The sequence below is a fragment of the Arvicola amphibius genome, chromosome 3 (assembly GCF_903992535.2).
Source record: "Arvicola amphibius chromosome 3, mArvAmp1.2, whole genome shotgun sequence".
NCBI lineage: Eukaryota > Metazoa > Chordata > Mammalia > Rodentia > Cricetidae > Arvicola > Arvicola amphibius.
In genome coordinates this window covers 144166261-144179768 of record NC_052049.1, presented here as the reverse complement: position 1 = coordinate 144179768, position 13508 = coordinate 144166261, and the positions used below count along the sequence as shown (strand labels likewise).

The 13508-nt window shown below is 41.6% G+C and overlaps 1 protein-coding gene across 2 annotated transcripts in view; it reads left to right on the top strand.

Moving 5' to 3' along the window:
- The first annotated feature begins 370 nt into the window (after positions 1–370).
- Scg3 (secretogranin III) overlaps positions 371–13508 on the top strand; it is a 38648-nt gene continuing 25510 nt past the window's right edge. For both annotated transcript variants that reach the window (XM_038323618.1, XM_038323617.1), the window contains exons 1-7: positions 371–461; positions 1101–1153; positions 1803–1848; positions 1943–2158; positions 7510–7652; positions 8756–8845; positions 8888–8947. In XM_038323618.1, the coding sequence (XP_038179546.1) occupies positions 371–461; positions 1101–1153; positions 1803–1848; positions 1943–2158; positions 7510–7652; positions 8756–8845; positions 8888–8947 (699 nt within the window). The remainder of the gene's footprint in view (positions 462–1100; positions 1154–1802; positions 1849–1942; positions 2159–7509; positions 7653–8755; positions 8846–8887; positions 8948–13508) is intronic.

The following is a 13508-nucleotide window of genomic DNA, read 5'->3' as shown; positions in this document are numbered from 1 at the left end:
GGGATTGGAGTAGCTCTGGGTCGCTGACGCCATCCTCAGGCCCCTGGTTTGCATGGAGCATGCGCCTCCTCCTCACTTCCTCTCCAGGAGCTAGTGGAGTAAAGCTACGCCCAGGCCCGCGTCCGCGCGCGCAGGAACTTCAGCACCGCGGAGCGGACAGCGCCCGCTGCACCTGCTCACCTGCTCTGGGCCCGCTGGAGCATCATCTCCAGGCCCACACAACTACAGGCCTCCCAGCTCCTCTCCCTCCCCGCGCTCCGGCTCCTGTCCCTGACAGCTTCTTACTCCCCTTCTCATTCATAACAAAAGCTACAGCTCAGGGGCCCAGCGCCAAGCTGTTTCCAGCAGAGAGCAGAGGGAGCAAGGAAGAATGGGGTTCCTTTGGACCGGCTCTTGGATACTGGTGTTGGTGCTCAATAGCGGCCCAATACAAGCTTTCCCCAAACCTGAAGGCAGTCAAGGTAAGTGGACATTTCTCTACTTCTGAGCTCTCTTACATTTGGCCGAGCAAAGGTAAAGCTTGGTGTGACCTATGAGCTCTAAATCGCCTTTCCTAGTTATTCTAACCAGATCTTATCACCGCATAATGACAGAATCGTTTTGACTTTAGAAAACGAAGGTGAATTTTTCTCCTTCACTTTTTAGATAACAGAGCAATAACATGAGCTGCTTATAAGGATCTTATTTTGGAAAAGGGAGCAAGTGCCTGTTCTTAAAGTGGTTTGGATTTTTTTTCTAAGATAATCTATTCATTACACAAGCAGGAATCTGTGATCTCTTTTAATGTGCCAGCAAGGATAATCAAAATTTATATCTCTAATTGTAGAATTAATAAGTCAAGAATTAGAACTATATGTTAAATTTCTGATCGGAAAAAAGTGTGATTACATTTAACTCAGGAAATGCAGTAATATAATAAGCTTACCAATACTGATACTCATCATGAACACAAGTGATAATCTTTGCTAATATAAATTTTATTTCATAGCCACCCAGAATTATTTCTCTAAAAGATTTTTCACCGTTTTTTTTATTTTAACGAGAAACATATTTTATCATCCAAATGCACAATTAAATTATTTTTTGTGTATTTATTCTAGACAAATATCTGCATAATAGAGAACTAAGTGCAGAAAGACCTTTGAATGAACAGGTGGGTCATATGTAAAACTGTAACTGCTATGTCATTTTATTCCCATGATCATTTATTATAATTATGTTGTGATATTTTCAACATTTTGAATTTACAAACTCTGGGACATTAATAATAAATTGATTTTAAAAAAAGGTGAAGAATCTAGTTTTGATAATTGTATGTTCTCGCAGTTATGTCTACTGAGTTCTATAGAATATACAGAGTGCTAGAGTGCCCACATGATGAGAGCCCAGCAAGATCAATACTGCGTCCACTCTTAGAAGATGGCTTAATTTACTGACGTGTGTGTGTGTGTGTGTGTGTGTGTGTGTGTGTGTGTGTGTGTGGTGTGTGTGTGGTTTGTTTGAGACAGAGTCTTGCTGGGTAGCCTACAACCCTTGATCTCCCCGCCTCATCCTCTTGATTGCTGGGATTATAGGCACATGCCACACTGCTTAGTTGAAGATTTATTTTTAGTCAATATTACAGGAGAAAGGAATTCGTACTTAAAGTGCACCAGTCCTTTGTTTATCTCATTTAATCCTCATAGCAATGCTTTTTTACAAACAAAGCTGAATTTTCTAGAGATTAAGTCGTTTGGTTTGTATACTTGGTAAGCTGTGAAGTGTTGCTTTAAAATGTGGTCTGTCTCCTGTTTGTTTCACAGATTGCTGAGGCAGAGGCAGACAAGATTAAAAAGACAAACCCTCCAGGTAAAAGGAATCCATACTGCTGTTCAGTTAAATAATGTGGGTCATGGGATTCTGAACTAAAATGGATGTGTTGGGCTTGGAACTTTTCTTCCAGAAAGCAAGCCAAGTGAAAGAAATTATTCTTCTGTCGATAACTTGAACCTGCTAAGGGCGATAACAGAAAAAGAAAAACTGGAGAAAGGAAAACAGTCTATAAGAAGCCCCCCATTTGGTAACACACTGGACTTGGAAGATGTTGATTCAACTAAAAATCGAAAACTGATTGATGAGTACGATTCTACAAAGAGTGGACTGGACCATAAATTTCAAGGTAAATGATTTAAAGGATGCTTTGCTATCTTTTTTCTCATTTTGATTTTTTTCATTACATACTAAGAAAAGGTCACATACTTATAAAGGTCACAAAATATATCTAATATGCTCATGACCTGTCATGTGTTGGGTCCAAAGCTGAGGTAAAATCAAAATTTACTGATAATATACAAAAAAAAAACAGTCTAGAGTCTCAACTTTTCCCTTTAAGGTTTTCTTTACTCTAACAGGCATGGTGGCTCACGCCTGTTATCACAAGTCCAGTCTGGGCTACATAAAGGACCAAGCCAACCAGACTCCATTTCAAAGAGCAATAACAGTGACTATAGTGACTGGATTCCTTACCAATGCTTTGAAATTTTTTAAAACCTGATATCTGCATTTACATTAGTAAATTCATTTTATTATTTCTACTTATTTTAATAACTACTACAAATAAAACATTATTTCTTCAAATAACTAGATCAATAAAATATGCCTTCCCAATAATGAAATGTCCACTATTTTCTTTTTGGTTGTTTCCACCTCTGGCCTTTGTTCATCTAGCCATTATACATTTAAACTCAGACTTCTCTGGACTATAGACCTAGTTCCTCCCTACCTAGCATCTTACCTTGGAAGTGTCAGGTCCACAGAAAACCAAATGTATACCAGAGTCAACTCATGACCTCTTTCCTCCTCACAAATCCTCTTCAAAAGATCTTTCCTCTTTTTTTTTGCTGCTATTTATACTTTTTTTTCTTCATGACAGAAATCTAGGATTGAAATAATTCTCTTTTTTTTTTACCTCTTCAATCCTAATCTTCCAAAACTGGTTTATTTTCTTCCCAAGTTAGTTCCCATGTTTTTACCAACAGAAAAAAAACTACTGTTCTTAGCCACCGCTGTCCTTCCCCAATACCCAATCGTGTCTCATTGGAACTACAACAAAATATTTTATAGATCTCCCAGCAACCACTCCAGCTTTCTTCAGTCTATTCATGATGTGACAACTGGAGTGGACTTTTAATTTACCAATATAAAATATTGAAATATGTGCATGTCATTCCTTATAGGGGGTGCTCAATATCAAACTTGAGGCCTCACGCATGCTAGGCAGTTAATCACGCTACCACTGAGCTACAACCACAGCTCCTCAGATTTTTTGACAGTATTTCCTATATAGTCTAAGCTGATCTTAAACTCATGATCCTCTTTTTTTTTTAAAGATTATTTATTATGTATACAGCATTCTGTCTGGATGTATGCCTGCAGGCCAGAAGAGGGAGCCAGATCTCATTATAGATGGTTGTGAGCCATCATGTGGCTGCTGGGAACTGAACTCAGGACCTCTGGAAGAGCAGCCAGTGCTCTTAACCTCTGAGCCATCTCTCCAGCCCCACTTATCATCCTCTTGCCTCAGTTTTCTGACTTCTGAAATTGCAAACATGTGTTCCACGATGACCAGAATGCCATTAGGTTTTTGTCTTATTTTTTTATTTGTTTTGTTGTTTGAGTGTTTGTTTTTAGCCAAGACCTTGCACATAGCTCAGGCTAGCCGAGATCATGAGGGTCCTGTGCTTCTATCTAGATGCTGGGATTGTATGGGATGAGCAGAGCATGCTTTCTTTATTTCCCATAAATCTCTTTTAGTAGATTCTCATTTCTCTTAGGACCAAAACCAAAATCCTTCATATAATTCCTGTCTTCATAGTTACTGTCAAACCCTTCTGGGCTTGTCCAGCATACATGATCTGATAGACATTTTGCCCCTTGCCATCATTGTTCTTCTTGTAGTTTGAACTTTTCTATTTGTAACTGTAACCGCTTACAATTGCCTTTATCCAAAACTACACTGCTCACAAGAACAGAGACATTAGAGGGCAGTGCCTGAATAGTCGTAAATTCATTGTATGACTCTATAAACAAGTGAAGAAATGAAATAATGTGTGAAGGAATCAGTGAACCTATGTAAGTAGAGTATTTTCAGTTCTGCAGACCAGTGCTTAGCAGTAAGCACAGGCTTTCTTCTCTGTCTTTATTTTGTTTCATGGCAATGAGGAGAGTTTTAAAGTGCATTATGTGTTGAGTAGATAGAGGCAATGATTTATGTTTTGCTATTTGGAGAATTTAAATCTTGAATTCTACTTTTTAACCTAAGATATGTTGACCAGAAGCAAATCGACACTGGGCATAACTGCATAAAAGAAATTAATTTAATCACTCTGGTTAAACAGAACATTTGGTTTAATAAAGTAAAAAAGAATGTGATATTTGTTTGAGTTGACTAGCCACACTGGTTGTAGGCACCAGCAGAGACACAGATTTGTTTGTGACTTGAGCAGCTACTTTTTAATTGGTCATTTTACTGCCAGTTTGTAGGTTTAAAACGATAGGGCTGGTCCTCATGTTTTTTGGCTTATGCCCAGATTTGCTTTAACTTTACTTGAGATCCTACAGAGACTAAGTCAAGGGTCTTAAAGAGAATGTTTTGTGGGTGAAAGTCTCGTTTCCTTTCAGAGCCTGCAAATCCTAGAGCCAGTGGGTCTAAACCCACCTAGGCACCAAACAGAGCATCAGAGATGTGCAGGCTCTGCCCCCAGAGGTAGAGCGAGGGAGAGGGTCTTTGGCAGGCTATGTCCTCAGACCCAAGACTGCCTTTAAGAAAGCTCCAAATTCAAAATCCTTGCCTGTTTTTCCTTATGTGCTTATGCTTGAAATGCCTTTGAGTGTTCAGTAGCAGGAATTTATTGTGGAATTCTCATATTGCAGGTTATGATCTAGATAATAAGCTCTGTGCATCCAGGGACCATGCTCTACCAGTTTCTGGCAGATATTAAGACTTGAATTCAATCAAACTGAAAAATGAATTCCAAGTGTTAAATGAGATACTAGGTACAGCCAGCACTCTACCTCTGGTGTCTGGCACATAGTAAGACTTTAACTTTACTGGAGAAATGAATTCTAGGTATTAAATGAGATACAAGGAATACAAGAAATAACAGGGAAGATAATGACAGGCCACAGTCCTTTGATGTCTGTTATAGAACACTGTAGCTGCCTAAAGGTTTTAAATTTGAATCTATGCCGGCTTCTTTCTGAGGCTTCACACAGGAAGAATAAAGCACTCCTTTGGGCACAGCTGGGAAATCACCTTAAGGTATTCTCATTTTCAAAGAGCGTGGGGAAAACTGATGGAAGGTAAGGGCAGTGGCCAAGTACTTCACTTTTAACTGCAGCTCGCAACGTTCCACCGTGGGAGACCTGAGTTCCTGGCTCAAGAGCCCGCAGCGGCAGCGGTGCAGCAGAGGAGGAAGACATTTCTTCTGAGTTTCCAGCATTCTCCCCGTTGGGAAGTAAATGAGCTGAAAAACAGTCATCTGGGTTTTTTTCCAGCGTCAGCAGGCAGCCAACATTCTTTCCTTCTCAGCTCCTGAGGGAAAAGTGGGGAGGGAAGTGAATTCTTCCTCCTCTGCATAGACGGAAGACTAGTCCCCAGCGCCTGACTTGCAACCCACAAATGGAAAATTCAGACCGAAGTGATAGAGAGGCTGTGCTCCTGAGAAACAGATGAAGAACTCCACTTCCAACCAGACACGAAGGGAACTAATTTTATGATTTTTGTCACTCTGGCACTTGAGTCTCAAAGGGCTTGCAGCTGGACAAGAACTCGGCCTTTGTGTATAAACTCCACTCATCTTCATAAAGCCTGCGTCCAAAAGCAGGAGAGGGTGTCTACCTGAAGCTGCAGTGCCACCATCCCCAAGGTCTAGAAGAAAGGCCATGCCATGGGAGAAATTCCCTGGCCAAATACCCAAGGGTCTTGGAAGAAAAGGGCAGAATTGGAATGGAAATATGTTGTTCTTTCATTGAAGGAAAGTGATAAGGATTATAGTCAGAGAGCTGGGTGTCATGGTATATGCATTTAATCTCAGCACTCTGGAGGCAGAAGCAAGCAGATCTCTGAGAGTTCAAAGCCAGCCTACATAATGATACCCTGTCTCAAAAAATAAAGCATTATTCGTAACATATCTGGCAAAGAATTCAATTTCCATTTTCACCAGAAAATAATCACAATTCCTTTAAAAATCTACCAGGCAGTGGTAGCATGTGTTTTTAATCCCAGCACTCGGGAGGCAAAGGTGGATCTCTGTAAGTTCAAGGCCAGCCTGGTCTACAGAGCAAGTTCCAGGACAACCAGGGCTGTAACACAGAGAAACCGTGTCTTGAAAAACAAAACAAAAAAATCAAAATCCACTAGGCATAATTGCAATAGTACACGCTTCCACACACTACTGTACCATTCAAAAGGTGCATTTACAATCTTATGTCATCTGTTCCTTATAACGCCATTAAAATCAAATTAAATAAGCCCTTATTATTCATAATTGTTTGCTCTATTGTTTGGGCTTTACAAATGCTAGACAAGCACTCTACCACTGAGCTAAGCACAGAGACCAATGCTGTTATTATTTTGTACAGTGATCCAAGGTTTATAGAGAACAAGAGAAATCACTATGCTAAACCACTGATCTTTCCCATCTGCCTCTATGTAACAGAAGAGTTTAACACTTTGTAAATCAGATCTGATCTATGTGGTATACTCTGTAAAGCAGACCTGTTCAATGTGGTATAGACTTCTGGGATTCTTGTGTGGATGGACCAAGGCTTTCATTGACTTCATTTCCTTTCTCCCTCACATTAGATGTTGTCATCGTCATCATCGTTGTTCTGGTTGTTTAGAGTTTGAGTTTGTTTTGTTTGAGAAAAGGTCTCTCTCTGTTAGACAACGCTAGCCTCAAACTCATGTCAATCCTCCTGCCTCAGGCTCCCAACCAAGCACTGGGATTACAGGCGTGAACCATCATACACAGCACCCTTTCCTCACTCAGAATGATCCCTTGTCTTATTCTGAAGTTACGTTACCAGATGAATTCCCAGGAAAACTAAGGACATATATTCACAGGCTTCTCTGCAAAAATTTGCATGTTGTTAATGTAGATCTCTCGCTTTAACATTTTTATTCCAAGCTCATAAAATAAGCTCACTGTCTTTTGGAGACTGGGGTTTATTATTGTTATTAAGCCTTAATGTTAAGCGTTGTTACGTAGAGGTACTCTAGCAGCCAGGCATGGCAGTACATGCCTGTCATTTCAGCACTCAAGAGGCAGAAGCTGAGGACTGCTGGAAGTTCCAAGCCAGCCAGGGTGACATAGTAGGACACTATCTCTAAATGGATGAACGATAAATGAATAGGTGATAAATATATGTAACAAAAATCTTGAGTATTTCTGAAAGTATGGGCTATAATACGGTGCATAGAATAGGTGTGTACTCGCCATGCTGTGAAGCTGTGCTTGCTCTGTCTAGATGACCCGGATGGCCTGCATCAACTGGATGGAACTCCTCTAACTGCTGAAGACATTGTCCACAAAATTGCTACCAGGATCTATGAGGAGAACGACAGAGGAGTGTTTGACAAGATTGTTTCTAAACTGCTGAATCTCGGCCTAGTAAGTGGTTTGCACAAGATCAAACTTGGTTCTTAGTAGAGTCTACAGTGTCCTGAGGAGTTGAGCCTCGTAATTCAAGCAACCAAATGTTGATGGGGCACCTACTTTGTACTAGGCTCCCAAGGACTCCCTTGGGTTTATCAGAAGAGCCAGATAAGCACACACACCCATCACACAGGCGATTTGAGAGTTGTATGAGCTGTGCAGTTTGCCAGAGAGTGGCATGTGCCCAGTGTGAAGTAGGGAAAGGCTTCAGAGGAAGAGGTGTTTGAAATGAGCTTAGAAGGAAAGTCAGGCTATAACAAGCAGAGGCAGAGGATGTGTGTGGCAAAACCAGAAATAACATGAGCAGAGAGTGGCAGTGGATGCTTGAGGAACTCTGAGCGATTGAATCCTCCCTAGTCACGACTTGGCTGCTCAGCCGTGACATAGCCCAGCAGGTTTCACTGAGGTTCTTAATCACAAGGATCCTGTAACTGATCATGAGACCTTCAGCTAAAAAGCAGCATCCCTCAGGTATCTCTCTAAGGAAGCATCCCTAGGGTTTCAGCAGATACCACTGACAGCTTGAATAAATAGCCTACTTCTTCCTGGAGTCACCACCACAGCCTGCATAAGAAAGGATTGTCTGTTACAAAGAGAAGTTTCCTTGATTAGGAGTGAAGACTACACTTATCTGTGGGTATAAAGATAAATGTTTGTGTTGTTGCTAGAGATTATGCTGGCTTAGTAAAGTAGTGGTTGTAGATTCTCCTCCAATATTCATGACTTCATCAGCACTGAGTAGTTAGCTAGCTTTCCAGCACCAGCGTGGTTTCACCTTTGTTGAGCAGGTCTTAAGTCTGATTAGAGAGCTGTTGGTTACTACGAAGGTATGCATGCCACTACTGTACCCTTAGGGAAATATTCATTGCTGTGGCTCATGGGAGTCATAGCTGTGTAGCTGTTGGAAGCTTGCATGGTGCCTACGTGTTCAACTGGAGTTTATATTTTATCTTAGCCAAAAGGTCAAGAAGTTATTGAACTAGAGTTCAGGTGTCTATTTGTTTATTTATGCCCAGAAAGAGGAACAGCAGCTATATTTCTTTGTCTCTTTATAACAGATCACTGAAAGCCAGGCACACACTCTGGAAGACGAAGTAGCAGAGGCTTTACAAAAATTGATTTCAAAAGAAGCCAACAATTACGAGGAGGCCCTGGATAAACCCACAAGCAGGACCGAGAATCAGGCTGAGGCCCTGGATAAACCCACAAGCAGGACCGAGAATCAGGCTGGAAAAATATCAGAGAAAGTGGTATGTACAAGAGTGTGAGGAATGTGTTCGTGTCATGGGCATATGTGCATGTGTGCTTTATGTATCTCTGTACAATTAGTGCCTTACCTGATGCCAAAGAGTATTTGGAAAGTGTCTCATTTTTAGCACACTGGGAACATATCATATGATACAAGTATTTACAGCATCCCAAATGTGCTGGAACCAATGCTCCAAAGCTTTTTTGGTATTCCATCCATTTACATAAATATTATCATCTATTCCCAGTGCATGTGTATGAACGTCCATGTACACAGAGAGAGAGAGAAAGATGGGAGGGGTAGATAGATCAATCCTCTGCACAGCAGCCTCACACCCCCAGTCTGATCCTTCCTCTGTGTAAGGCTGCATTCTTCCACCTGCCCCTTCCCCTTTTCATTGGTTCAGAAGCCTGTCTATCGCCTGTCATCTGGGCTTGCAGTTCATTCGTATTTCCCCTTCCTGGGCTCCTCTCTGCATTTTCCTTTTGGAATCAACAAAGCTACGATGATCTTGGTCTCCTCACTCAGTTCTCTTTCTGGAGAAATGTAGCAATGGAGGGTGTCAGAACCCTTGCCTTGCTTTTGATTTTCCTTCTCCAGAGTACACAGACCTGAAGCTCCCCCTCCCCTTAGCACCTCCAGCATCCTCTGCATTACAAAGCAAAGCTATATAGAATGCTGCACTTCTGTTGTTTGCTTGGGGTTGGGTTTTCTTGGAAGGTGGTTGTTTGTTGAGTCTCACATGATATGTAAGCTGGCCTCAGCTCAGTGGCAAATATGCCTTCTGGCCTTCTATGTACTAGGTTATAGGTGTGAACTATCACATGCAATATGGTACTGTTTCTGTGGGTTTAGTTTTGTTTTGGTGTGTGTTTGCGTTTCTCTCATGTAGTCCAAGCTGGCCTTGAATTTTCTGTGTTCGCAAGGTTGTCTTTGAACTCTAGATCAAATCCTTCTGCCTCCACCTCCCAGGTTCCCAAATGCTTGGATTACAAATATGTATCAACAGGCCCTATAGAGATACTATTTTAGAAGGGCCAGAAAATAAGATCGGTTCTGGCCTACTCCAACGAGGCCATACCTCCTAATAGTGTCACTCCCTGGTGATCAAGCATTCAGATCTATGAGCCTATGGTGTCCATTTCTATTCAAACCACCAAACTTTCCATATTCATGGAGGAACAGATATACAGGTCTTCACTTGTTACATTTATTCTTTTCTAAAACGTCTATATGCTTGGCTTGTTGTTCATGTCTTCTAAATGCACTAATACAAATAAAGTATTCTTTCAGAGTACCATAGCGTGCTAAGAATGCCATGCTAATTTAAAAAGACACAGTCTCTCCTCCCACAAAGGTTAAGTTTTAGTGGAAGACGTAGATTGTCTCCAAACAGTGGTCATTGTAAAGGCAACCGCATCAAGAGCTTAGAGAAAAGGCATCTGTTCTGCACTTAGGCTGAGAGCAGGCTTCCCTAAGGAAGCAATTTGAGCCAAAAACTAAAAGTCAAATAGGATTAACTTGTAAACAGGAGAGGTCACGTGTGTGGAGTATCCAGGCAACTAAAACAAGGCTTGTGACTGACAGGGAAAGGAGAGCGGTGTCAGGAGAATGGGGAGTAGCCCAGCCCAGACCAGGCAGAGCCTCAGTCTTACGTGGAGTTTGATGCCTACTGTAAAAGCCAGGGAAAAATACTAAAGGGTTTTACCTTCCTCTGCTTCCCATTGCTACAAAAAATACCTAGGACTAGATAATTTATTAAAAAGAGAAACAGGGACTGGAGGGATGGCTCATCAGTTAAGAGCGTTAAATTCTCCCCCAGAAGATCCATGTTCAATTCCCAACACCCACATGGTGACTCATGACTCACAACTTTCTGTAACGCCAGTCATAGGGGATCCAATGTCTGGCCTCCAACTTTACCAGGCATACACCTGGTGCACAGACATACGTGCAAGCAAAACACCCACACACATAAATATAAATAAATCTTTTCTTTAAAAAAGGAAAATAACTGCATTTAGTGCACAGCTTTGGAGGTGAAAAGTCTAAGATGGAATAGTTTCTGGTCAGCTTCTGTTGAGGCCCTGTGTGGCTTGCCCTGTGAGATGGGAAAGGGGAAGGACAAGCAAGTGTATGTGTAAGAGGGGCAGGGGTGCCACCCACCTTTTAACAACTCTCTCTCACACAGTAGCTAGCCTTAACTATCCCAGTCTCTCCAACAGTGGAGAGACACAGCCTAGCATAGCCACCAGCTGCCCAAGGAACACCCTTTCACCTAGAGACTCCACTAAGGTAAAGCCAGACCATTGACTGCAGCTCAGAAAAGAATCCCAGAACAAGCCAGAATGAAGCCAAGTTAGCAAATGCATTAACTGTTTAGATAGAAATCCATAGGGGAAAAAAAAGACAGTGCACACCTACAATATGGGTGCAAAGCTCCCTGACAGACACATTTATGTGTCTTTACCAGGGCTGTGTCTATGACCCTGGGCCTTTTTAAGTCAGGATGCAAAAAGGATGCAATTTTCATGTTTAAAAGATTAAGCAAGCTGGGGCCATAAGACGACTCAGCAGATAAAGATACCCACTGCCAAACGTGGAGACCTAAGTGACCCACATGGTGGAAGGAAAGTGTCTAAAGTTGTCCTCAGATCTCCACCCACGAGACTAGGCACACACACACACACACACACACACATATAAATAAAAATTTTAAAAGACTAAGCAAGTTTACAATTAAATAAAGTTTAAAAATAAAGTAAAATATGTAAATTGGTTTCATATTGTAAATGACCACAAGGTGTTTTTATGGGGTGCCTTATTTAGATTTAGAGATGAGAAAAGGGTACTAAACTGACAATATTCTAGCCCTAAGTAATCATTTTTAACCCCCTGTTTGAGAGGACATTAATATGCTGGTATCTCTGTAGGCAATTTAGGCTTTCTCTGTTGAGTTTCTTAACTCTGTCAGCCAGAAAGTCAAAGCAGATCCCAGCGAGGGATTTTCTTCCTTTCCATGTCTTCTGAATTGGCCCTATCTTCTGTCCTGCCTGTCCCTCAAGAAAGGCAGAGTATAGTTACTTTTCTATCTCTGCGATAAAACACTGCTGTAGGCAGAAGCTGCTTACTCATTTCCCGGCTGCCCAGACCCAAAATAATTACACAGAAACTATATTAATTGCAATACTGTTTGGCCAATAGCTTAAGTGTTATTAAGCTATTAATAAGCATATTTCTAGATAGCTCTTACTCTCAACCCATTTCTATTATTTTATATTTTACCACGATGCTTATGGTTTACTGGTAAGGTTTCAGGCATCTTTCTCCTTTGGCAGCTACATGGCATCTCTTTGACTCTGCCTACTCTCTCCTCCTCTGTCTACTTGGAATTCCTACCTTGCCTTATTCTGTACTACAATTGGCCCAAAGTAGCTTCTTTATTAACCAAAGGTATTCACAGCATACAGAGCATACTCAATGATCACAGCTACTTAACAAAAGAAGAGTTTATTTGGGCTTACAGTTCCAGAGTGCTAAGAGCCCATCACATTACTATGAGGAAGCAAGGTGGCAGGCAGGCATGGAGGCTGGAGCCCAAGGCAGAAGGCAGGGAGGCTGGAGCCCAAGACGGCAGCAGGCAGGCACAGGAGGCTGGAGCAGCAAGCTGAAAGTTCATATCTTAAACCATAAGGAGGAAGCAAAGAGAAAATTGGGAATGGTGTGTAGCTTTGAAACCTCAAAGCCAGCCTCCAGTGACATACATCCTCCAACAAGGCCACACCTCCTAAGCTTTCCCAGAAGGCACCATCACCTGGGAAACCAGGTATTCAAATCTCTAAGACTAAGGGAAACATCTCATTCAAACCAACACAAACATTAATTCATTCCTGAGGGAGGAGCCTACATGAACTTGCTATGCCTCAAAGGCCCTACCTTCAATGCCTTTTCATTGGCATTTGAAATTTCTTTTTTTTTCTTTTTATTTTATGGAATTGGTGTTTCACCTGCATGGATGTGTGTGTGAGGGTGTCAGATCCCCTGGAACTGGATTTACAGACAGTTGTGAGCTGCCATGTGGGAGCTAGAATTGAACCCAGGTCTATGGAAGAGCAGCCAATAATCTCTTCAGCCCCAGTAATTCAAATTTCAATGTGAATTTTGACAGGAATAGGCCATATCCAAACCATAGCATAGCAGGTGTGTGTGTGTGTGTGTGTGTGTGTGTGTGTGTGTGTGTGTGTGTGTGTGTGTGTGTATGTATGTATGTATGTGTACAGGTGCATGTGTACGTGTGGGTATGTGCACATGTAGGCATGTGTACATGTCAGCATGCATGAAAGTGAAGGCCAGAGGACAACCCCAGGTGTTATTTCTCAGGCACCATCCTCCTTGTGTTTTGGAACAGGGTCTCCCACTAACCTGGAACTCAGCAAGCAAAGTAAAATAGTTGTCATCAAGCCAAAAAAAATCTGCCTATTTCCACCTTCCTAGCCATGGGATTACAAGCGTGTGCCACTAGGATCAACTTTTATTTAGTTATTTTTTAACTTAATTTATTT